At 37.9% G+C, this 26,869-nt stretch overlaps 2 protein-coding genes across 2 annotated transcripts in view; one reads left to right on the top strand and one right to left on the bottom strand.

Annotated features, from left to right (window-relative positions):
• Nucleotides 1–35: 35 nt before the first annotated feature.
• zng1a (Zn regulated GTPase metalloprotein activator 1A) lies at nucleotides 36–18,846 on the bottom strand. The gene is made up of 16 exons (XM_042488575.2): nucleotides 18,690–18,846; nucleotides 17,128–17,281; nucleotides 16,860–16,946; nucleotides 16,262–16,358; nucleotides 15,852–15,943; nucleotides 13,259–13,318; nucleotides 12,510–12,547; nucleotides 9,654–9,700; nucleotides 8,561–8,647; nucleotides 7,585–7,629; nucleotides 6,935–6,991; nucleotides 4,256–4,307; nucleotides 2,161–2,229; nucleotides 2,009–2,074; nucleotides 1,748–1,874; nucleotides 36–643 (listed from the first exon to the last, which is right to left on the bottom strand). Exons 2-16 carry the CDS (start codon nucleotides 17,240–17,242, stop codon nucleotides 570–572), a joined length of 1,113 nt encoding a protein of 370 aa, XP_042344509.1. The 5' UTR covers nucleotides 17,243–17,281; nucleotides 18,690–18,846; the 3' UTR covers nucleotides 36–569.
• A 1,178-nt stretch (nucleotides 18,847–20,024) lies between these two features.
• dock8 (dedicator of cytokinesis 8) overlaps nucleotides 20,025–26,869 on the top strand; it is a 71,183-nt gene continuing 64,338 nt past the window's right edge. Inside the window, exon 1 of the mRNA XM_042488637.2 lies at nucleotides 20,025–20,278. Within this exon, the coding sequence (XP_042344571.1) occupies nucleotides 20,226–20,278 (53 nt within the window). The 5' untranslated portion in view covers nucleotides 20,025–20,225. The remainder of the gene's footprint in view (nucleotides 20,279–26,869) is intronic.

Here is a 26,869-nt window from a genome sequence, read left to right as displayed (position 1 = left end):
TGTCAGCTTAAACTACAAATGGCCAAAAACATGTATTGTTTTTAGATTGAAAATGGCAGAAAAATCTTTATTTTTAATAATTTATTTTTTAAAATCTGCTTGTTTACAAAGATCAGTCTTGTACCACAGCTGATACAGTATGTGCGTCACTTTGTAACTTCCAACACTTCTCCAGGGGCTCCAAACCCTTTAAAAATGGCTTATTTTTACAAAGCCACCTTAACTTTCTTTAAATGTATTGATTACATCTCTTGAGCTTTGTTTTATCTTTGTTTGCACACATTTTAGAGGTCATGTCCAGTCTAAGTTTCACAGCTTGTAGATCCGACACTGCAGCAACATAAACACTCTTTTGAAGTAATGAAGCTTTTAAAGCAGGTAGTGGTGGATTATCACAATTTCAAACTATTGACCACAGCTTTAACCTTAACCATCCTGTGACGTACCTCATCTTCTTGTAGGACAGGAGAACGTCTGAAACACAGTCCCAGATTTATGGATGGCCAAAGCCACGACTTTTGCTCCAGAATAGTCAGTTTTCGATGCAAAGAGGAGAGAAGGGCGTGCAGCTAATTTCTCTCAGCTTCTTCCAAGACTTTAGAAATGAACAGCTCCTGCAGAATGTTTTTGTCCAGGTTTCGTCCTGCAGGACAGAGAACAGACAAACATGAGCACTGACACAGCACGGCTAAACACACGCAGACACAGACGCTGATATGGAATGTGTTGTGTTGTGAATTACAATAAAAAGTTGTTCTCAAGGTTAGGTCTAGATATGAAGACATCTGAGAGAAGTCAAACTCAAAAGGAAAATAAAATCTGTAATTTTCCAACAACTTTCTAAAAAATATCCAAGAGATTTCCCTTGAAATAACACACTTGGTACTAATCACAGATGACACTGAGACAAAAATATAACATTTTAGAGTTTAGTTTAGATTTTAGTTATTCTTGTTGGGTGCTTGATTTCCAGAGAATCTTCCTAAAAAGAAATGCTCAAGTAAAACCTCATTTTAAGCTCAGCTATTACTGGAAATTTTACTCATCATTTTGTTTACTTGTATGCTTGCATGTTGACAAATTTCACATTTTGCAGGTTCAACTGACCTGCTGCACAATGAGTAAAATATTAAAACAGTGTTGAAAAAAAAATTGTACCAAATTAAATATTTTAGGTAAATTCCGTGGCCATTTTTAGGAAATAGTTAGAAAATTGTGGACCTATAAAGTAAAGCTTTCCGCAACTATGATGCAGGTTTAAACCAAAGAATTTGACTAACTTATGCTAAGATCAGAAAACTTCTAAACTTTGAATTTGTCAATAAAGGTTTCCATTAAGTGAACATAAGCACATGGGCTGTTTACTTTTCTGTACGCATCATTTTCTTTTTTATTTATTTATTGCTACATATATATTTTTTTCTCTTGTGAGGTTTTCAGATTAGCCTGTAGTAGATTTGCACCAAACCTGCACATGGATTTCATTTCTGTTGACTTCTTCTCGATCTGACCTTTGTTTTAAAAAAATATGTAAATAAAACATATAATAGAAAAAGAGCTTTTACAAAAGAGAGTTGTCGACAAGAGCCATTTTGATCCATTCAGTATAATAGAATAGATTTTCTGCCTTCGCAGTGGTGCGTAAGAATCCTATTAAGGTACACATGTGAAAGGATTGTGTGTGTGTGTGTGTGTGTGTGTGTGTGTGTGTGTGTGTGTGTGTGTGTGTGTGTGTGTGTGTCTTCACCTATAAAAACCAGTCGGTTGATCCGCGGGTTCTCCTTCCAAAGCTGTGGAGTCTCATTCAGGTCATACAGCTCGTGGACCCCCTGCAGCATCACTTGGTGAGCTTTACCTGCAAATGAAACTATTCCCTGAAAAAAGTCACAAGTCACGAGTGACACATTAACCACCACTGAATGAGGCATTTAGAACTGATTAATACAGATAAAAAGCGGCAGTTATTGATTACTGCTCCCGCTGGGCTGACTATTGTGCTTTACGGTACCTTTAACCGAATGACAGTCATGGGTTGCCCTTCTTTGTTTTTGAACATCTTTTCCCAAAGAAGATCCTGAAACCGCGGAAATGTTGTTTAGTTTTCAAAGGAGTGTATTGTGTTAGAGCGAATTAGTAACGGTGGTACAAACTGACATGTACCTGAATGAAGACATTTAAGGCATCCTCCGAGAGATCTCCAGCCACTTCAAATGTCACTGTCAAAATACTCTGAGGACAAGATTAAATACAATATGAGAGTGTAAACAATGTGTAAACAAACAAACTGGACATTTTGTGGTTTAAAAAAAAAAAATCTTGAAATTGCGATTCAGAATTTACAAAAGTTACAACATTTTACACTGAGATAAATCACATTTTGTGTCAATTTGTGCAGAATAATGTGTGCATCTACTATTAGACGAGAGGCTGATGGTCGTGATAGTGCGAGAAGTAAACAAAAACAACATTCTCCTCGGCTGAGCTGTAACAGCTAGTTCAGTGATGCTAGATGAGTGTAGATGTACGCTTCCTTCTGCATGCTGATACAGTTGGTGGGAGTAGTTCAGAAAATAGTTTCTAGATGGGTTGTGGATTATCTTGTGTAACCGGGTCGTGATTTCTGGAAGGAGACACTTTTTTAGTGTATTTTTTGGGGCTTTTAACACCACAAGCCGAGTGCCATCTAGTTCCATTAAAGCGTAGAGAAGGCAGACATCTCTACTGCTGATATGACCAACAGTCAGCAACTCACATCAAAACAATGTAGAATGATAGATCGAACTACAGGTAAAAGTAAATATAGGTGTTTTTTGATTTTAGGGTGATCTGTCCCTTTAGGTAAAAATGGCACAAATAAAGCGCACACACATTATCAGCAAAATGTACTAGAGAAGCCAATTTCATCAACTGTATATAAGGTTGGTGTTTTATTTATTTAAATGCAGATTTATAAACTGACCGTATGTTTTCTGCAGTACAACATTTTCATCTGAAATGTGGTAGAGTAGAGGTATTTGGTTGCATAAAATGTAAAGACGCAAGTAAGGTACAAATACATCAAATTGTACTTAAGTTCAGTACTTGAATCTTTGTGGCGTTTATGTTTTGAATTTTATATTTTCAGGCTGTTTTTAAGGCTTACAGTACACTGATGATTTTAAATTTTAACATATTTTCAGTTCACAGAAACCAGCAAAGTCATTATGAACGTTAAACAAAAGAAGTGTTTTTACGCCCCGGCTGATGGCTTTGTCAATGATCGTGCCAAAAACCACAACTCCTCTCGGCACCTGAAACCCCTCTTTATCTGCCGACCCCCCCCTTTCTCACTCACACTCCCTCCTCTCCATAACTTCCTTACAGCATTAAAAGGACACTTTGTAGATATTTGGGGGTTTTGTGTTGGGGTGTTAAGGTTACACACTTCCTTGTCATTTGGTATAACAACAGAAAAACAGCATTCTCATTTACATGAAAAGAGCAACATGGGGAAGAGGAGGGGAGGGGAGAGAGGAGGAGGGTCTGAGGGATGGTCGAGCTTCATGCGGGAAAGGGAACTTGGGGAAAACAGACAACAATGCCGTTATTTACCCACACAAACAGCCCTCATCTCTCCTCATCCTGTGATAAAAGGTCATTGGTATAAAGCACAAGATGAGGCCTAATTGCTGCAAGGAGTCATGTGAAAACGTCAAGACAAATGGTATGAGAAATAAATATTTTTCATTATTTACATCTTCATGGAGAAGAACTGGACTTAATTGATGTGTAGACATTGGCAAGAAACTACAATTTCTCTTATAAAAACAGTCCAATAAAGGTTTACCATTAATACCTCACACACAACTGTTAATTATATCATGAAACACGGTCTGTATATGACATTTTATGACATCTGGATTCTGTTCAAACAACTGTTAAGCTGTAACTCGAAGCCTCTAGTCTAGCCAGCAGTCTGCTGAATGAGTCTATGCTGCTGTGTATGAGCGAGAGCGGGTCTATTTGCAGTGTGACAAGAAAACATCAAAAGCCTTAAGTCAACCTCAACACAAAAACCAAAGCAGGGAGGGAGTTTTCACTCCAGTGTCACAGCCCGGGGCAATGCAAGGAGCAATGTTAGCCTCAGGAGAATGAATCCCCTTTATCCTGGAGGAAATGATGTGTTGAAATAAATTAGCAAATAAAACCATAAGAGATGCAGAGGGAGGTAAGTATCGGCAGTTAATGGATAAAAGAATAAATGAGTTCAGCATACCTTGTCAAGATGTGGTCTTGTATCTTTCACAAGCTGAAGCTTCTCTGCCAGACTTTTCAGAGGAGAGAAATGATTAAACATCATAACATACTTTTGAAGTTTCATCCAACAAAACAGACTCATTTACACTTTAAAAAGTTCTAAAGATAACCGTGTTGCATTTACTACCTCAACAAAATTCAGTCATATTCTAAAACTATTCCACAAATGTATCTGTCAGCTGCACAGAATATAGTTTATCAAATAGGTTTCCACAAATTTGCCTTGGTGTTTGGTGCATACAATAAACATATGTAAAGGGAAAAAAATAAATAAATGAAATATAAAAAAGGCAAAGTACTCCAACAGTAAATAACATAAATATACAGAAGAAGAATACAATAAAAACACAGTATAAAAACTACTGTAACATAACAAATATGTAGAATAAAGCTGTTGGCTTGGCTGCATGGGTATTTTTAGCAAAAACTGACCAAACTTATGCATTTTTTAGACATGGATCATTATGCTTGCTCAGGAAACTAAACCATGAAACAAAGTTGGGGAATAGATCTATTGATATTGCTAATATATATTTATAAATTTGTTAGTTTGCCCCTTTTTTGTTATCATGCTATCTGTTAAATTTGTATTCTCTATAACGTTGTAAAATTTGAACATTTTTAGGTGGAGACTTCAAATAAGCCCACTGGGTTTTTTTTGCCTCTGTATATTAACTATTATTTTTGTTATTTTGTGTATTTATTAAATTTAAATTTTTTAAACAAAAACATAAAACATGCAGGATGAATGCAAGTAGATGTTTTATTTTAAGGATGCATAAGCCCCAAAATGGGGAATCATTTTACATGATTGTTAAATTAAATCATATTCCTGATTTTATGATTGCAGTTTGGCTTAAATTTGAGTTTGTGATCAGTTTTGTGTTTTATATGTTACATTGCTTTAGCTGTGAGTCATTTGTAATATGGTCTACCATGAAAAAAAGATTTTTATGTTCCTGGTTGAGTAAAATTGTATAAAGTGGCCATCTTAGGACACAAATGTACTATTTTTATTTCTCTTATCCATGTTTTTTTCTCCTTTCTACACTTTTTGCCTCTCTGGTCTACTTTTGTTTGACTCAAAGTATAATACACTACATGTTGTATCAGTGCTTAATGACACGACTCTGAATGGACTTGTGAAAACTTTAGAAACGGCAAATAAATCCTACAAAACAGCGACCACCACCCCCAAACAAACTACAGTCCCTGTTCTCCCCATCAGACCTCCTAATCCCCCCCCCTTCTCCCTGACCTCACAAGGAGGCTAAATGTTGTGTCCAGCAGCTTGAGCCCAGCGTGCTGTTAGTACCACACAGGTGGAGCGGCGGGGGGTCGCTTCAAACAGCCAGCGTGGGATGGACGGGAGGAGGGGCCTGGACTCTCAAAGGCAGGGGGAAAGAAGCTATCTGTTGGGACAAGGGGGACTCCTCGGGAGCCGGTGGACACACACAGCTCTAATCCTCTGCAGCTGGTCTCAGAGACACTGACCGAGGGCATGTAAGAGAGCTTTAACACCGCGGCCCGGTTCATTCACATGAAAGGATGAACACTGACTCTATTCATGAGAATGACAATCTGCAGAGGATACAATATGATGACCACCCTGCGGTGTAACAGGGGGACGCTCAATGAAAGAGTGTGTTAATTAGAGAGAAACATGATGAGCAACAGTATCAAAGACTGTTAGGTACACAGTTCAGACTGACCGCTATCAAAGGCCTTCAATGCAGTCATAATAGTTCTCAACCTTTCAAGTTTTGAAATCCAAAATGATGGCTATATACATGTTATTCGAGGTAACATCGGTACTAGAGCTGCAAAGATGTATCGATTAGTTGTCAACTGTTAAACTAATCTCCAACTAAGTTGATAACTGATGAATCGATATGAGTCCTTTTAAAGGATAAAAAAAAAGTCAAAATTCCACCTTCTTAAAGTGAATATTTAACTTTTTTTTTTTTTTTAATCTATTATGACAGTAATTTGAATATTTTTGGATTTGGGATAAAACGGAACATTTGAGGACATTATTTTGGGCTTTGACAAACACTTATCAACATTTTTTCACTATTTTATGTCATTTTATAGACCACTCAACTTGCTGATTAAGTGAGAAAATAATCAACAGATTAACAATGAAAATAACCATTACTTAAGGCACTAACTGGTATGAGTATACACGGTATGTTAACCAATAAGTAACAAGAAATTGCAGTGTAGAAATGTCAAAAATAAAGTATGTTCATTTAAAAACAGTGTTGCTTTTAAATGTTTTGCCCACCAGAGAGCACTGACAAGTTATGTTTCAGCAGTTAATTTAAAAACAGCGTTGCCATTGAATGATTTGTTGGCTAGAGAATTCGGGCTGGTTTTTTTTTTTCTTTTCCGACTGTAAAATGTCTCACTCAGTTCTTATCTTGACTGAATTTCAGGTGTCCCTTAAAATCATTTATGCATTAATCATTTACATATCAGCAGATAAGTCTTTTTTTTTTAATTTAACACTCAAATATCAATACTGGTATCAGACTTAAAAATACTGTACGTGCTTCTTAAAGTTTTCTGGCCATTACAATATTTTTTCTGACTAAATAATTTTTTTTTGTACATGAATGGGACAAAACCAACTCACTTTGCACCATCCTTGCTGTCAAAAGAATGCAGATCCAGCACTTCAGAGAGATCCACCCTGTGGAAGACGATCACTGATTAAAAGTCAGCTAAAACTAACACTGGGGGCAACCGAGTGAACTGGCTCAGGCAAAAAGTTGTGGGAATGTTTTTCCGATTAACCCCTCACTGCACGGTGTCTTTCATCTGTTCACCCTGGCCTGAACTCTGTAGGGGGGCACAGCCGATCCGAAACACACCCAAACCTTTGATACACACTGCTTGCGTTAGACAGATGCTACCTGGGTCTAATAACACATGACATGCTATTAAAGAGGGTGCATATAGACACACATATTTGCACGCTCCTACGTTCACGCATATGAAACCATATTGGCCTGAAGACCCAGGGTCAAAGAGCAAAGACTTGTGGGTAACTGGACACCATTGAAGGTTTGGTGTTTATTCAGGGTGCAGCAGTTTGTGTACCTATACGTGTGTGAGTGTGTGTGGGGGGTTTATCTTGAGCAAAGTCACGCCTGAACTGCTTCATCTTTGATACAGAGATCTGAGCAGCAGCAGCACGTGGAGTTCATCTGTTACACTAAACAAAGCAGAGAACCCAGAACAAAGCTGCTAAAAAACATCACTTTTTGTTCGGAAAAAACTTACCTTGACCTCTGACTTTCTAGAATCTTGACAAGACCATTTACAGACCTGAAGTGAGAGGAAAAAAGTTTAATACTTTGATGATGGATAAATTGTTCCTTCTACCATAAAACTTTGTTCTTTTTGCCCTAATAAGGGGGACAAGATGTACTGTTGACATAGTTACATAGGGAGCTCAAAAAAGGATCAATTAGATTAAAAAAATGGATTTCCCCACACATTTAAATGGATCATATTTCAAAACTTTCCCATGACTTTTAAAGGACCGTAATACAATTTCCATGACTATTCAAAATGTATCACATAAACAGAGCTGTGTAGTATAGCATAGTCTGCAGACAAACATAAAATACATTTACTGTGATGTTACATTACATGGACAATGACTTAAGTTTTTATATATATATATATATATATATATATATAGGTTTTTTTTAATAGTTTTTTTCTGTTGAAGTGCTGTGGGCTGGGATAACAACATTTTTTGTTTTTTATGTGTGCAGATACATGAGAAAAATGACAAATAAACTGAATCTTGAATTTTGAAGTAATCCACAAAGATTAATGTACTAATTATTATTGTGCTCCAAGGATGACATTTTTTGTATAGGACAACACAGATGTTAGCGTCACCCTGGTTCCCTCGTCAAAAAGTCTACAGGATTTTTCCATAGGATTTTGGATTAATGCAGATGTAAGATCTGCAGCAAACAAATGTTTATGATACTTACACGTTTTGTTCTGCAAGATAATCTTTAGAGATGAAATCAATTTTTAGGATTTTTTAAGCATGAATGCAATCACTAGAGGTAAAAAGCTAATATTAGGCATTTCCAAACCTTTCAAGGTTTTTACTAATTCTATGACTTTTAAGGCCTGTAAAATGACATTGTGGAATTCCATGACTTTTCCAGGTATTGTATGGCCTTGAAAACCCTGTAACTAAAAAAAAGGTAGATGATAAGCATGTGAAGCTCACCTGACAGCATCTCGGATTTGAGCGAGTTCCTCGTCATTCACCAAGTCTGTCTTGTTGATTATGGTCAAGTCAGCAACAGCAATCTGCCTAAAAAAGACACATTTACATTTATCCAGCAAATCACATTTATCCAGCAAGAGACTCAGTTTGCACAAAGCCAACAACAATTACAGGAATATGCACTAAAAACAAACACAATTAATCATGTCTAAACACATTAAAACACAACATCACTGCCTTCTTCATGCATATAACAAGTAAAGTTGTACGTGTGTGAGTGTTCATGGGTGGCAGTGGGCAATACATGCCAAACTCAAATGGGAGCTGAGTGCTGTTTAGTTTAGAGGTGAAAACACAAACAAAGACCAAGAATGCAAAGGGTCATGCAACTGGTCTTTCTTCATCAGTGTATTTGTTCAACAACAACATCACACAGCTGCTGGAAGAGACAAACAGAGAGACGTCCAGGGAGACACTCAGGCGGGTGGCAGAGTGCATTCAATAGCGTGCTATGTGATCTTGTGTGGTGGATACTGAGCGGTTTGTTCAGTGTTAAAGGAATAGTTTGGCATTTTGGGGAACACATTTTCACTTTTTTGCTGAAGTAACACCTAGGCCTAGAGGCAGAATCATTGGGATGTCAGTGCTTTAATATATGTCTTACGTGGCTTGTACTGTTTTTTTGGGATGTTTTATATCGTAATATCGTCTGCTTTTCTCTATTGCATCTGTTTACAATCATTTCTGTGCTGCCTATCTTGGCCAGGACGCCCTTGAAAAAGATATGTGATCTCAATGGGAACTGTCCTGGTTAGATACAGAATATATAAAACTCTATACGGTACATATAAAGCTACCACCACCAGCTGGTTAGCTTAGCTTAGCACAAAGACATGAATTGAGGGAAACAGCTAGCCTGGCTCATCCAAAACCCACCTGCCAGTGTCTTTAAAACTCACTCATTAACATATCATATCATGTTTGTTTAATCCGTAAAAAAGCTGTTCCTCTCTGTAAGGAATGGAATAAGTATATGTCCCAAACTTTCAAATTATTTGTATAGGAAAAAACAAAACAACTTCAGCTAACATACCTTGCTGCTTCATTGATGAGTCCATCTGCCTTTTCCTCTGATAGTTGCTTAACAAAAAAGAGATGGAAGACATAAATTACACATGCAACAAGAAAATAAAAAACAAGAATTTTAAGGACAGTGTGTAGGATTTTGTGGCATCTGGTGTTAAGGTTTGCAGAGTGCAACCAGCTGAAACTCGTCCCATGAGCAAAGTACCAACTCATGGTTAGGATTTCTCAAGTGTTTGTTATTCAGGAGGTTTTTTAAGGGTATTTTTCAGAGATTTCTCCCTTTATTGATAGGACAGCTGTAGAATGACAAGAAATGTGGGAGAGAGGGGAGAGACACACAGCAAAGGGCCACAGACTGGAATTGAACCAGGGTTCCTGCAAAGGCCTCGGCACATGGGCCGCACAGTGAGCTATAGGCCGCCCCATTCAGGAGGTTTTTACTGGGAGCAGAATTCTCCACAGAGGTCACTACCTCTGCAAAACAGAGTCAGCGCTTAAAAACAGTGAAAACACGGAATAAAGCAGTTTCATGTAAAACATTACGTCTAGGTGGGGCTACTACTAGTACTGTGTCTGAAGCTAAAACACAATTGACCCTATCTAGAGTCAATATTTGGTTTGTCCATTCTGGGCTACTGTAGAAAGATGGCAGTAAAACATGGTGGACTCTGTGGACGAGGACCCGCTATAGACACACAGTAAACGGCTCATTCTAAGGCAACGAAAACACAGAATATAGTGATGGTTTTGTATACACTAGAAAGAAAACATACTTTTTTATATTTAATTCTATTTCTGCAAATATATATTTCCCTAAATCCTTTAAAGTTTCTCAATTGCTCATGTGGACTGCATACCGTTCCAGGTTTAAACACATGCCTGAAAAACTAAAAAATATCAGTGAATGTTTGCAACAGCCAAAACAAAAATGTGACAGATAAATTGGTAAAAGAAAGGCCTGTCTTTCATCTTTGTGAACTAAGTGACTTTCTCAACACGGGAATCCACAGGAGATCGTTTTTCATTTTCATGCTTGTTTCTTGTGCTTGTGCCGGGGATGCAGGCAGCGTTTTTACAAAACAGTTTAATGTGTAATAACACACAGAGCAGGAGGTGTTAATCTGGATCATGACCCCTGTGTGTCAATCTGACATTAATCTGTCACACTGTGTGCATCAACACTGCTTCGAGAAATGACTGACAAAAATGTATTTATTCTTTTTATTCAACTCCCTCTGTACCACGGGACAAAGGCCTTTCAGACAGTGAGAGGCCAGGGGACTGAGTTAACTTGAAACCTCTCAGACAGATGGATATTTTATGGGACAGATGAAGGGAAAGGCAGGTGAGTGGATGTGACAGTCCTATTACGATGGTCACATCTCGGATATCAATTACTCCTTCACTATGAGTTATCCTCCTCCTTCCTTCTGTCATTATTTCCTTCATCTTGCCTCTCAACAATGAGAAGACAGAACAGCACCTATAGGCCATGAAATGTGTCACCTCACTGAGTATGACACCTTCAAATTAGAGGCCATTATCTAGGTGTCACTTGTCCTGTTCCTTTCATATACCACAAGGAGGGCAGGATGTGTGTGTGCTGCTGTGCACTGGGGGTTTACGAACAATCACAAGTTTAACAGTTTATTTTGGATTTAAAGGGAAACTTTGTTTTTTAACCTGGACGGTTTTTAGCACTGACCGGCTCAGATTATTATTCCTAGTATCCAACAACATTAGGGGAAGGATCCCTACAAACCAAACCCACAAACAGCACCAAAATCATCATTGCAAACCCACCAGATTCCATTTAAATTGAGAGTAATTGAAGCTTGTACAGAGCAAGCTTGTTTTATATCTAACCGGGTGAATAAATGGTTTATTTTAACCAAAGCAGAGTTGGTGATTGTTGGAACAGTCGAAAGATGAACCAAGACCTTTCTGTGAGGTTTACTTTCTTTTCATCAACTTTGAATGAAGTGTGTTTTACGATGAAAAAAAATACTGTTTATTTACATGGAGTCTGGTGAGGACTATGATGGTGCTTTCAGGGCTGTTTCTGGTTAAAAAAAAAAAGAATATTGCACTTTTACAAAAAGGTCTGTCTCTGTCTTTTCCATAATCTTCTCAGACAAAAAAATAAAACAATCTTAGCTTGTCAGAGGACATAAACTGACAGTGCGCAATTGTCCATTACCATTACATTGCAGCCTGTATTGCGGCTACCAGCTGCAGCACGCTCCCTCATACTGGACCAATTTCAAAAACTGTTGTTGACATTAGTCTCTTAGTTGTCACAAAAACATGAGGAAATAATGGCTAAGTTGAAACATAGAGAAGTTACCCTTCAAAGTCGAAATAAACAAAAAATATTTAGTTATTGCTCAGAGGCAAATACCGCTGATGCTTTATTGTTTGGCAACAAGATAATTAAGGCTGCAACTCATCATTGTCATTAATGGATTAATCAAAGAGCCCATTACAATGTTAAAAAAAAAAAATTGAAAAATGACTATCACATTCTAACACAATCAAAAGTGCACTTGTTTAATTGGGTTAATAATCCAAAACCCAATATATTTATATATATATATATATATATATATATATATATATTTATATATATATATATATATATATATATATATATATATATATATATATATATATATATATAAAATAAAGACATTCAGGAAAACAGGACAACTGGTCCCGGAACGTTTAACATTTTTTCTTGATATGCTTACGTCGTAAATAATGAATCAACTCTTTTGTAATTTTCTGTTGATTCAATTCAGCGACAAACATGACATTTTCAAAATGACATAATAAGCTTCTTGAATATTGTCTTAGCACATACCTGTAGACCATACTTGGCATCGATAACTGTGACGATGCCTAGGACAAACAAAGAAAAAAAAAGTGATCAGTGACTCAAATGTAGTGCCACACAACGTGTGCACATTCTTTTCTGAATAGCCTTTTGGTGTTTCAAATTGTCTGTTTGTGCAAACCACTTTCTCCAGGTTACTTGAAGTACACTTTTGGCTTGCTAGCCTGTCACAACAGAGCGGACAGCTGAGTATTTAGTGTGAGGAGCAAGACGCCATCCAAACACACACACACCGACACAAACACCATTTAAACAGATACACAAACAAGAAAATATTTCACCCTTTTCAAACAAAGTGGGGAAAATATATTCAAAATTGGACTATAGTTGTAGCTGTTAAAGCATTAAATTTAGAAATTCTTAATCATAGCACAAATAAAAAGCACCATCCCTGCTAATGAAAGAATTGGGCAAATTGTGTCTAACTAATGACATTTATTACACCTATCAGTGTTAATTGTGTTGGGATTTTGAAATTCCCAAGTATTACAACAGAGCATTTTAAGTCTGCTAAAGTTTAAAATTTAGAATTTAAATTCATGCTAAGATTTATTAGCATGTTTTTAAATGGCAGCAAACGGTTCCTCTTAAGTTACCCAGTTTGATCAGTGATGTTTGAGAAGTTAAGTTTTGCACAACGGCACTGAGGAAAATAGTATTCCCATCAAGAATATCAGTGTATGATGAACAACGATACACTGTGTCATATTTCTTACCATCCAAATAGATGTCACTGCCGAGCTCTGCATCAACCCAGAACATGGAGGCCACCGCTCCTGCCAGAGGACATCAACTGGTGAGTTACATCGTACATGGCTGAGACGCTTTCATACATACAAACCCAGAAACAGAGGCAGTTTTCTTTATTTTTGTCTTGTTTTGTCCATAAATTCACTGATTAAACTATAACATTTTTTGCACAAGGCCTTTAAAATAACAGTGAAAATCAGGCATACAAATGCAGTCCACTGGCATGTTACATAAAATTACACTGACAGACATCAGAGAGGATTCACACAATTTACAAGACTGATGATATAAACGTTTCACAACCGTTGGGAATCTGTTAAAGGAGCCAATCTACAATTTATACAATGTTTTTTTAGATTTCAAATGCAATACCTAACTATGTCATATTGCTAATAAAATTTAAATTGAATTAAATAAATTCAGGGACGAAATGAATTACTATTTTCAATATTGCTTAATTTGCAGAACTGCTTTTAACATTTCGTTTAATTATTCAGGCTATAAAACATAATAAAAATAACAGGCCCATCAAAATTTTCCAAGTGCAGTATAAAATCTGAAAATTACGTAAAAAAACCATGGATATTCAATTTACAATAATGTAAAACAGAGAAAAGCAGCAAAAAATCACATTTGATAAGCTAAAATCAGCATATTTTTAGAATTTTTACCTATTAACTCACATAGGATTAATGTTCATAGCCTAATCCTTTTGACATTAAAATGAACTGATTTTATTCAATGGCATTTACATTTTAATTGTTTGTGTTTAAATTCAGAAACCCTACATGCATTGTTTTCGGGCCAAACTCTGTGGAGCAGATAAAACCAATATCAGAAGCTTTCAATTGTTTATCTCTTGCTGGTACATTTGGTTTGTTTCTATTTTCCTGTGGACGCCGTTATTACAAGACCCTATGTTACCATGCCAGCCACAGCTTGTTCACATAATGCACTTTTGTCAAACTGCCAAGCGAGAATAAGAAAGCATTGTAAATATTTGATGGATGCGTAATGAAAACACTGTTTTTGAGTGGCATGTTTCACATAACTCATCCAACCTCTTCCTGAATGGAAGGCGGAGATTCCCCCCGGGAGCCTTTATGATTGGCAGCAGTGCTGGGGCCAATGACAGACCTGTCCTAGTCGATAACGAGCCTGTCTCAGCCAATGACATGGCAGGGGAGTGAGGACAGCCCCGGTCTGAGCGTGCTCTGTTGGTTCTGTCTGCGGAGCCAAGTGGTGTGTGTCTGCATACACCACTAACTCCTGACACCTGTCACTTAGCGACACACCCCAATTGTCACAGCGCTCGTCCTGTAATGGCCTAATATTGATTTCCTGATTCAAAGCTGAGAGATGAACAGACAGCTGGGGTTTTTTGGCTGCTCTGATGGAAATGGGCTTGTTGGATGCTCCTGTCAAAGCAGCACAAGTCTGGTCTTCAGAGTTGCAAAATGTTTCACTTCTGATGTGAGCTTTAGAAAGAAATCCAACAAGCAACCATTATCTAGACACATAAAGAGAAAAAGGGCAATTGTTGTTCCATAGGTCATTCCTAAATATTGTGCCAGGAATTATTAGTCGTACACAGAACAGACAGAACAGACTATAAGCAGAGATGGTCCTAATTTAAGTAAAAATGAATGCACTGATATGAAGTGCAGAATGGTAATATTCATAGTGTTCGTTTACACAAGTTGACTCTCACATGACTTACAGCTGCTAGTTGTTAATATAATAATAATAATATCTACAAAATGTGCAAATGTGTGTGTGTGCATTTTCCCATATTTTTTAATTGTCCTCCCCTTTTTTAAACTAATTTTCAGGTAATTTTGTGGGACATGTTTTGCCAAGCTGCTCTTTGCCTTTTGCACATTTTCAGAAGAAATCAAACCAATCTGCTCATGTTTCAAAGGGTTAAATCATTTTACCCCATTTTAAGTTAGCAAAGGGCTAAACCAGCAGTTGGCCTTTCGGCCAGCTGAAGTCGCACTATGCGCCTGGTCTGTGCGCCCAGCAATGCAGCAGCAGAGTGGAAGTTGAATTTTTTGGGCTTCATGCGCCACCGAGTAACTTTAAACTTTAAGAGTGAAGAATAGAGCCCCCTCCCAATCAATTGCAGAGGCTGGTCGATATTTATGTGGCATATGGTCTGTCATGAGAGGTTCAGCTCTGTTAATCAGTTGTTGAATCTGGTTTGACCCTGTTTCATTACTCTGCAGTAGAGTTGGTATCTTATAGAAGTTAAAAAAAATCTTGAATTTCTCGCATAAAATAGTTGTTTGCCACCTGACTGTCAATGTGTGTGTGTGTGTGTGCGTGTGTGTGTGTGTGTGTGTGGGCTGGGAGAACCAGGTCCTCTCGCTGACTCCAGCCCACACACAACACACCTCCTAGTAAAACAGCTGGTCACTCCATGAGGTTTCAACAGGAGGCATAAAGCTGTCTGTATGCTCTCCAGGCCAGAGCTTGAAAAAACAACAGTCTACTTAACAATCAAATACAAATTTATATGAAACTGCTCTTATTTTCACTTTGCAAAATGTGTTCTACCTGGATCAGCGAGTCCTGTGGTTTCTAGAAGGATGTAGTCAAACTTTCCTTTCTTCTCCATCAGGTTCTCGATGGCTTTAAGACCGTTGTCCCTAAAACATTACAGCCACTGATGTTTAAAAAGGCATCTATAGAACTCTTGAACAAAATGTCAACAAAAGGCACCAACTCAGGTTATGTCTACAGTGACACAGTACAAACTGAAATATGAATTAAAATTGTGGTGTGTGTTATAAATCTGTGCTTATACCCTCATTAGCACAGCGTTTAAGACATGTATTTAAAAAGCTGAAGCACTGGCTTTAAAATTCAAACTGTAGCAACTTATTTGAAACACAGGCAGAGCAGCAAATTTAGCCTTTAATTTTTGTTTTCATTAACACTTAATGGACTATAGATACTCTACGTACTTGACAGAGCAGCAGAGGCAGCCATTTCTCAGTTCCAGCCACTCCTCATACAGCTCTCCTGCCTGGCTCACTGCGAGGGACTTCTCGAGGGCGCTGCCTGCAAGCGAGGGAAGAGGAAGAGAAATCAAAATGAGATTAGCTGATTTGCACTTTCTACCAAATGTGTCATATTTCTGTATATTTTGCAAGATGAATAAAGACTTAAGAAATAATATACATATAATTAGTAAGAGGCTTTTGGGCCACTTTTGGGAAAACAATTTCAAGCAAAAAAAGAAAACCGGCCAAACCAGCTGAATTCAACATCAATGAAAACTAATGATACTGGAGAAAGGGTGCAAATTTAAGTCCAATACAAATATGACGTATTGCTCTACGAGAGTTTGTAGCCTCTCACACACACACGAGCTGCTTTCAGTTTTGGGCAAACATGCTACTCTGCTGCTCTCTTGTGGAAAGCTGGTGGAATAACACAACACTCCTCCAGCCTGACAGCAAGTTTATAATACAGAAAGTTTCGAGCATCTTTGTTATCCTGCAGATATTCAGTTTAAATTACTACTAATTGTGATTCCTCTGAAGGACAGTATTAGTTTACCCTCTCCAAATTCATTGAGTATGACAGCGATCCGCTTGTTGTGTTGTTCTGTTAGGATGTAGTTGAGGAGTGTCGTCTTTCCAGCACCTGTAAAGAAACAAACACGTGAAATTATGAGGAAGTATATAAAGCAAATTGATCATTAGGTGAACAATTCCCTGGTCCAGGACCAGCGGAGCTTCTAGTTTTGATGAGGACGGACTGACAAGTGTGTGAGACTATAATCTTCTTTATAAGCTCATTAATGCCGTCATTAATAGTCTCTCACCGAGGTAGCCTGTGATGATGGTGACGGGTATCTGCTCTGCAGGACGACCAGGAGGGGTGTCGATGGGCACCAACTCTGGGCAGTCGTCTTCCTCATCCATCACCACGTCATCCATACCCGAAATAATGTTTGTCAACTGGTACACAAGCTGGACCTGATGAATCAGTACAGAAAACATTTAGTACATCAAAGTATGAGAAGGATCCCACAAAAAAGTGGCAGAATGTAACCTAATATGTTTACTCAAGTACTGTACATTTTATATAAGGGGTCGATGGATATTGTTTTTTCAGGGCCAGTGCTAATTATTATGAGTTAATGAGATCGGTAACCTATATTTGGAACCAATAAGCATTTACAATAAAAATGAAGAGTTAAGAATGTAACAAAATCCAACACAAAACATTGTTTAAATGCTTTTAGCAAATGTTTAAACCAAAACTTTTAACATGATATACAGCAAGTTCCCAGGAACCTTTCTTATAAAGTGAAGTGAAAATACAAAACAAAAATGAATAAATAGAAATAGCTCCCTGGAGTTTCACAAAGTAAAAGTTCCTCCCATGGCGGCACTTTCTTTGCACATTTTAATTAATTAATTTGATCAGCGATCATTAAAATAAAACACAGATACAGATAGTCAGCAGAATGCCCAATATCGGCCCAAATAATTTGCCATTCTGATAATCTGTCGAACCCTATTTAATATGGTACTTTTCTTTAGTATTACCATTTTGTACTACGTTTCACCTCTACTACTCTGCATTTCAGGGGCAAATATTGTACTTTTAACTCTACATTTATTTTAAAGCACTGTTTACTTCACAGATTTAGATTATCAATGCAAAACATAAATCAACTAAATTTTGATATATTATTACAGATTAAACAACCCAGCAGTATATTAGGTAATTAAAAATAGCACCAACTTGACCATGTGATGAACACATTAATGCAACAATGATTATAATCCAATAATATAACATACATTATTCTGAAATGGGTCATTCCTTATTTCAAATACTTTAGCTGTGGTACATTAAGAACATTTTGATGCTAATACTTGTGTGCTTCTACTTCAGTCAAATTTTGAATGCAGGAGTTTTACTTTCACCACAGTATTTTTACACTGCAGTATTGCTACTTTTATCGAGGATTTCTTCCACAACTGCACAAAAGGTAGATGAATGAACATAAGCAGTCATATTTCTTTCACAAGCATCTCTCTCTCTCTCTCACACACACACACACACACACACACACACACCACATAGCTTACTGTGATACTCAGCCGGATTAAAATCGGGAATGACTTGTCAGTCCAAAAGATGATCGTAAATATGACGCAAATAAAAAGACCGATGAGCTGAATTTGTGGTTGCTTTACCAAAGACTAAACAACACAAACATGGTGTAACATCAGCTCTGTGGCCACAGTGTTAGCACTGAAAGTGTAAATTCACTGAAATCAGCTCAGTCACCACGGACTTTATCCTTCGTAACACCACGACAGCAAACCAAACCTACTTTCTTTTAATTTACGAAGTCTATAAACAAATTACCTGTTCCTCTTGTGGGTGCAGATATTTAAAGTTTCCTCAAAATACTTCTCTATGCACTGCTAATGCTTTACGTTTTGACAGCGTGCGACACGATTAGAGGCTCCGTTCAAATCCTGATGCGGCGACAATGGTTCCGCTCTCATTCACAGTCGGGACATAAAGTCTGCCGGACCGGAAGGACATTATAAATACTAGTAAAGTTAACAGACGGTTAAATAATAAATTATGACAAATTTTGCTTAATAATAAATTCACAAACGTTTCTTTTTTCTCTCCGCCCCAGCTAGAGTTCCTCAGGGCGGACCGATATAGGTGTGATGTAAGTGTCAACCACAAGAGGGCGACAGGAACCAGTTTATGGCGGAGACGTTTGAGAGGGGACCACAGACTGCTGTGACTGCACGAGGTGAGGTGAGATTTATCTCATATCAAGGAAAAAGTGATCATTTATAACCCTGTTTAAGCCCATTAAACCCAAACCCATTCACTAAGAATGGACTTTTGAGTAAAGTAAAGAACATCCGTCTTGGTACTTCAAGTTTTGAAGTGAACAACATCTGCCTATTCATTAATTCTGGATTTCTGTTTTTGTTTTTGAACCACTACTACTACTACTACTATTATTACTATTATTACGACTACTAAAAATAATCCTAATATTAATCTGTAATTCTAGAGCACTTTTCTAAACCAGGATTACAAAGCAACTCACAATACAATACCACAAAATATAAGAAAAACAAAAAAAAAACGAAAAATAAAATAAATAAATAATAAAATACTAGAAATAAAATTTCAAGATTTATTTAAGGGGGCAAATAAACTTTTTATTTTCGTTAATAGTTAGCAAATCAGAGTCAAATACCACCTCTACACTACTTGAAACCTGGATCAATATCACTTTTCTTGCTGCGTTTTGACAAATTTCACAAGCTATTTAACCCTTCCAAACCCAAAGAAACACATTTTTGGGCCATTTCTTGTGAAGATGCTCGGTATGCTGGTGACCTTCTCGTGTTTTTGGAAGAATTCAGAACAAATGGCACATGTTTTAAAGGGTTAAACCCCGATTTTACAAAGAATTATTTTGTTATAACTTATAAAATTCATTTTCTCATCAGAAAAGAGAAACAATAAGAAACAATTTTTCGTTTCTCTCTCACTTTTTTTCTCACTCACAGAGGGAAGAAAACTGAGGCTGCTTGTTAAATAAACTCAAACACTTATCTCGGCAGCGAGGGTGCGCGCGTGCCTCATCCAGCCTGTCCCATCATCCCCTCCCACCCTCGCGTCTCTTTGGCTCGCGCGCTCTCTCTCTCTCTCCCTCCCACCCTCTCTACGGGATGGCTCGAATCAAATGCGGAAGTTTACACCCAGGAAAGCTGCCTCTGCCGCCGCCGCCACAGCCAAGATGAGTGTTGACATGACAGCTGAGCTGTAGCGAGGAGAAGTAGCGGCGCGTCGGTGAGCGCGAGGCGGAGAGACCGCAGGAAAACACCGGAGCCGACACCGCTCAACCGGACCTGAGACTCACACATGGCTTCTCTGAACAGCGCAGAGCGACGGGCTTTCGCTCTGAAAATCAACAGGTAAAGTGTGCTGGAGGTTTCTCAGCTTGTTTTGGTGTCAGGTTTGACTTTTTAGGAGTGAATGTGAACTCCTCAGAAATGTGGGTGGGAGCTGCGTGCTGACAGTTGGATGTCAGGAGCAGGCAGCCACATGTTGTGAATGTTAATGCTGCAGGTTAGTTCACTCTGAAAGAAAAGGAAGCAGCCTGGAGGAGAATAAACGACGTTTTCTCCAGCATAACTTTTTTCAGGACACAGCTAACTTCTGGTAGCACTGACAGCCATGTGGTCAATCATTAGTACATTGATTTATCTTTTATAGGCCCTTTATTTCCTCTAAAGTAGAGAAACAATGGTGAAACTTGACAAATCTACATTTTATCAGTCCTATTTCCCCCTCATGAGGATGCTGTTTCTATATCTAGTGTTTCTAATATGATCATTTCCTGTGCTGGTGTGTAAGCCCATAGAGCTGTTATGAATGAGGAGGGATGTGGTCATAGTTCCTGCTGAGACACTGACCAGGTGTGGAGGAAGTATGTACATGGAAGTCTATTGTGTACCATGACTCCTCCATGGAGCGACTCATTAAAACAAGCATACTAATACTTCCTATGATTAGCGGTACAGGCACTTAAAGCTTCTACAGTACAGTATGTGCAGGTCAAAGTGAGGTGCTGACGCGCTGAACATTTTGTGCATGATGTTGCAGCAGTTTAACCCTTGAAACCTGAGCAAATGGGATTCATTTAAAAAAAAACATGAAAAGAGGGCAATGAACAACAAAAGAAGACATGGCTCAAAAAAATTGCAAGAAATTTTTGAAAAATACAAGAAAATTACCTAAAAATTAGTAAAGGAAAGGAAAAGGACATAAAAACCCCCTACAAAGAAATGACACTGAAAAAGTGCTTAAAAATCATAATACTTCTGTAACCTAATTTAAAATATGTAACTACAATAATCATGAATAGTTTTTCCCAAGCTTGTTTTTCCCCTAGACATTTTTTCCTATCTTTTTTAAAAATAACCTTTTAAATCAATGTATTTCTTGCAGTTTGTGCAGCATTTCTTACCAAGTTGCTTATTTCCCTTTTCACATATTTAAAAAAAAAATCACACCAATTTGCTCAGGGCTCAAAGGTTTAAATACTTGTGATAGGTGTCTGACAACAGCTCTAGAAAAATGATGTTGCTCCAGGTGTCAAAGTGTTAACCATGCACAAGAGTTCAGTCACACTGTGGAGGTGGAGAGTTGCTGTGATCAAATTTAGAATAGCGGGTGATGGAGGGGCAAATTGTTAACCCTCACATTTATTTTCATCGTCCATAAGCAGCACTGTTGTAATCCCCTTTGATCCTCTCTTTAAGGCACCCTTAACCCAAGATCTGTTGCCTTGTTTTTGCAGCTTTTACAAGCCCTTGTAAGTGCACCAATTAAGACTTTCTTGGATGAAAATGAATATTTGTTAGCGGTAGGAATCACCAGATCAATCAACATTGTCAGTCTGTTTATGTCACATTTTATTGCTGCAAAATGTATCTAGTGAACTGAAAAAGCAATTGATTTTATCATTTTAGTAGACTACCAAAATTTGAATTTGTATTTGCAATATTACTATGTTATAAAAAATCCCCAATACTTGGTGTCTGTGTATTGCGATACAATATTTCCACTCAAAATATCACAATACTACGCTATTTCTTGACAAAAAAAACTACATCAATTAACTGAATAGTTGCAGAGTAATGTCTGATAATAATAATTTGGATTTTTTTTTTGTGAGTGTGAAACAGTCCATCTACCACCACAGCGATTGCACCGTACTCTTGTTTCTAAGAGCCTGGAGAAATCATGGATCCTCGCTCTGCTGTGCTGAGCAGAGCTGAGCTCAGCTGCTGAGGGATCTCAGGTCACAGCCTGAATCCAGTGATGAGCCAGCAGAGGGGCTGGTTAGAAGATGCTCTGCTGTATAAGCATGTCGGGGTTGTGGAGTGTGTGGTTGCAAAGTGTTAAACAGCACGGTCAGTGAGTGATGATGCAAGAGAAAGAGATTCAATTTGTTGGCAGGGATTTCTCAAACTGTTGTGAGCTGTAGTGAGGAAATTCTTTTGTTTTTTAAACATTTTTATATTGACTCAACTACATTGTACAAATATTATGTAAAACACAGCTGTCTGAAAATGTTTGTGTGTTGTAATATCACATACAGCACATTAGGTGCCTAAAATAATGAAAACACCAAATGTAAACTGACTTAGAAGTGGATCATTTTAAGTCCAGTGAAAGTTAGTGGTAGCTATGTACAAGATCAGACAATAAGTGCATTAATATGTGCAATTATTTTTAAGCAGTTTGCCTTTAATATGATGGTAGACAGTTGAAATGTGACAGGAAATGAGGGGAGAGACAGAGGGGAGATGAAATGCAACTCCATGGTCCCATGGCCTATCAGGATGAAGTGTGAAGGAAGTCCTGCACTCTGTGGACACTGTGTTGCTCCTGTTTCACTTCGCTTTTTTGTTAGTCATGTCAGTTTGAAATCAGGAAATGCTTCTTTCTTAATAATAAGCAAATAAAAGATGGGGATGTAGTAGAACTGTTAAGACTGTCAGTTGAATCTGCAAAGCATTAAACTGTAGCACACTGTTCAGTTTTGATGAGCAGACAGAGAGGAAGCTGAACACTTAATATTCTTCTGCTGATGTTAGATACTAGCGTATGGTAACAGGTGTGCGGACAGCTGTGGTCGTGGGGCCTCTGTCGTTTAATTCTTCTCAGTGGCAGAGGGAGCCGGATTGAGTTACATCTGATTTCCTGCGGCTCTGGTTAATGACATCTGTTAACCCTCATGGCTGTTGGTGGGCCACTGAGTGATGGAGTGGGTGGGGTGTCAAAAAGACACATTGCTCTCCCAAATACATTGAATAAAAGACTTGCCCTGTGGTTAAAGCATTCAAACGCAGCTAAAAAAGTGTGTTTGAAGTTTCTTTTGGTCACTTTCTTGCTCGGAGCCGCCCGCGACCCGAGTGTTGCCAAATGACTGCTGTGTTTGTGCGTGCCTCCCTCTGACAGGAAGCTGAGGCGTGATGGGGCTGATAGCAGCAAGACCCATTAAGTCTGGAGACATATGATAGTATGAGACACACAGTGGGGGCATCCCTTTGGTCTGCTTCCCTCCTCTTGTCATGTACACCACACCAATCTCTGTTTTTGTGTTACTTTTGAGCTCAGCTGAGGGAGAAAGGGCTTGTGGGAGAGAGCAGCAGCTAAAGGAGCCACCCACCTCCTGTGGATTGACTTGATAATAGTGATGATAATAGGGATAATTGTAGACTGCCTGGCTGATGCCTGGTGGGAGTCACGTCATGAGGCGTAAATAGAGATAATCATGAGTAAAATTATAGTTTTGGCTATCTGAGAGGGCTACTAATCAGAAATGTAGCCACGAGAAGCTTTGAAACTGCAGTTTTAAAGCGGGACTCAATTTGAGGAATGCTTGGCCAATGATTCCTGAAATGCTGACTGGAACGCACCATATGCACACACAGCAAGTGCCGGCTTGCCATAGACAGCATGACGTGACAAAAGAGGGGCTGACCTCTTTCTATAGAGCGGGGATGATGAAAGGTTTTTTTACTCTGGAACCTACGAGGCTTCTTAAGGACCATACTCTGTTTATTAGAGGAGGGGGCGGCTGGGGGGTGACTTTGTTGTTGTTTTTTTTTATTATCTTACCGTCTCCAAAGCTACAAATATTTTCCCCTGAGCCTCCCTGAGTGACTGGAGGAAATACATGACACTCCTTCCGTCATAAATAACCATATATTTTTATATTCATACCAAATGTCCAAACAGCATGGGAGTGAGAGTTTCCAAAACAAACAGCTAATTTCTTGAATAAAATGCAAATCCTCTTTACAAATTGTATGTAACACAAGCTGTGTGTGTACTCTAGCAGAATGTTGGTGCATGACAGCCACCTGTGCTACCACACAAAAGCAACAAAATCTAATGAGCTTAAACATCACACACACACACGTACGCAAACACACACACACACACACACACACACACACACACACACACACACACACAGCTGGCATTAGCAAAATGTACATATAATAATCGTTTTCTCAAATAAACTGTGCAGAACAGTGACAATGTCAGTAATTTGGCACAGTGGATGTTATTATATTTTCAAACTTACCCTTTAATGTTTAATAATTCAAAGTTAAAAATGAAATCCTGGAGTTGAAAAATCTTTGTTTTTTCTATTTTCTTGCTAGTAAGTTAAAGCTTGTTTTGTTTGTTTTCGAAATGAGACAAGTAGAAAAAGACTTTAATGATGGAAGTCTTCATTGCTCATGATGTGTTTGATTTCAAATTTGACAGTAAATTCAGTTTAGTTTTTACAGTCTCTTGCAGTGATAGATGGTGTAATTTCGGTGATTTTTGAAGAAAACATGACAGTCAAACTTGCTTGATTTGGAGAGTATTTACAATAAATAAAGAATGTAACCATCAAAAGTTCCTCCCCTAAACAAAAATAAAAGGTCCCCATAGTGTGGAAAAAATGATTTGACATGCCTCCCTTGTTTGCACCCTTGTTATCAAACAGTCCCTTAACTTACAGTATGTGTGTGAGTTTTTAGACCTTTTAGAAACTGCCCAGCTTTTATGCAGGTACATATTTTGAGAAATAGCATGCTGCAGTGTATAATTATAATGTCACAGGCACATAAAGCAGCTGTTTGGTAGCTGATGATATCTAGTATTCACATTAAATGACTCTTCTCAGCTTGTAGTCTCACAGCATTACTGATAGATCAAAGGTATGCCTGACAGCTCATAAATTCTTGAAATAACGGGCTCACACACAAAACTGCTTTATCAAATGTTATTTCATTCTGATTAATGATGAAACGTTTTTTTGGCCTTGTGGCCTTTCTCATTGACTTTGAATAAGAGACTATTTTCTTTCATAACCACCAACCTGTGGAGAAAACCATAAGTAAATTCATGACTAAATATTATATGTTTTACAGCTAATAACTATAAAAGTCTGGTTAATCTATCATGTTATATCCTACCTCCTAAAATATATTTGTTGTCTAGTAATAAATAGATTAAGGAAATAAGTTTTCATCCCAAAATGTTCAAATTGATTAATGATTAATCATTATACTCATCAGTGCTATGACATGACATAGTAAAGCTGTAGCTGCTGTAATTGATGTTCATGATATGATTAATGATATATTTTCAGCTCCTGTATAAACAAACAGGATGTTAGTGCCAAAAATGTGCTGAGTCTTGATGTGTGTTAACAGTGTTCCTAATGTGTCATCAGTCCTGATTTATAGCTGGAGTTTGCTGTCGGTTGTAATTTTGGCTCGGCTCCACGATAGCAGCTGTTTAAAGAGTGCTGTCCTCATCACTGTTGATTACTTATTCTAATTTTATCTCATGGAAAAACAGACAGGGGAAACTAGTAATTATTAGCATCAGGCTTTGTGTTCAGCTTGGAGAATGCTCTCTTAATAGCAATTTGAATTTATTTACATTTATTGACATTTTGGAATTGATTTTCTAGTGCTTGATCTCAAGGCCTTGATGCATGCTATATAGTGTCAAGCTGTATATTTACATGGCCACAAGAAATCAGGTTACTCAGAGGTATCAGGTTGCACATGCACTGAGGTAGCCTGGATACGGTAAAACTGTGTATATGCACCAGGTTGGTAATCAGACCCCACCTTTACCTCACTGTAGAACCATGGATGACCTCTTTGAGGTGTATTTTAGTGATATAGTGCATTGTTACTGAATTTTGTTATAAACACTAAAGTTCAACATGACCAAGGTGATGTGATTGTTAAGGACTTTTTTATTGGTACTTTTGGCTTCACTGAGTAAATTCAGGGCATGTAAATGATTTGCGTTTTTATTATCATTAGTTGTGCCAAGTTGCGCCCAAGATAGACCATCTTCAGAGTCGGGGAAAGACCGACAGATTGGCCTCATCGTCATTATTCATTATTTAATTTTATATTGCAAATAATGCAAAATGAGAAGAATGATTATCATCATTAGAAGAATGATGCATACTTCATAGATATAGTTAGCTAGCTTTAGACTGAGAAAAGAAATACTTTAATTTACTGTGCCAGGGTTACTGGCAGCTACCAGACACTTCTAAGGTGGATTGTTTTCTTGCATTGTACTCAATACATGTCAATATGACAACTCTGACCATACCATTTGTTTTATTGGCTCTCTTTAGTGATGATCGGATCTTCAAGTGCTTGAAAAAACATGTATGAATTTCAACCATATGCAAACTGCAAATATAATGTTTCTTTACTTGGAGATAAAAAGCAGCGCTACATCACTTCAGAGACATTGCAAGCACACTGTTGGAGCTGAGCATCTGGCATATGTTCATGCAAATGTGAAAGAATATTAAAAAACTGAAAAATTCTCCATTGGTTCACAAGCACACGTGTGTCATTGGTAAATGGCGCACCGTTAAGCAGGTAGACCTGCTCTGTGGAGAAGCAAATTCTGGTGCACTGGGTTGACACGCTGAGTCAGGCCAAGTCAAGTCA

This window comes from Plectropomus leopardus, chromosome 4 (assembly GCF_026936395.1).
Source record: "Plectropomus leopardus strain MGB_pleo_1.0 chromosome 4, ASM2693639v1, whole genome shotgun sequence".
Taxonomy (NCBI): domain Eukaryota; kingdom Metazoa; phylum Chordata; class Actinopteri; order Perciformes; family Serranidae; genus Plectropomus; species Plectropomus leopardus.
The sequence above is the reverse complement of the archived record's forward strand: the minus strand, read 5'-3'. Positions and strand labels throughout refer to the sequence as shown.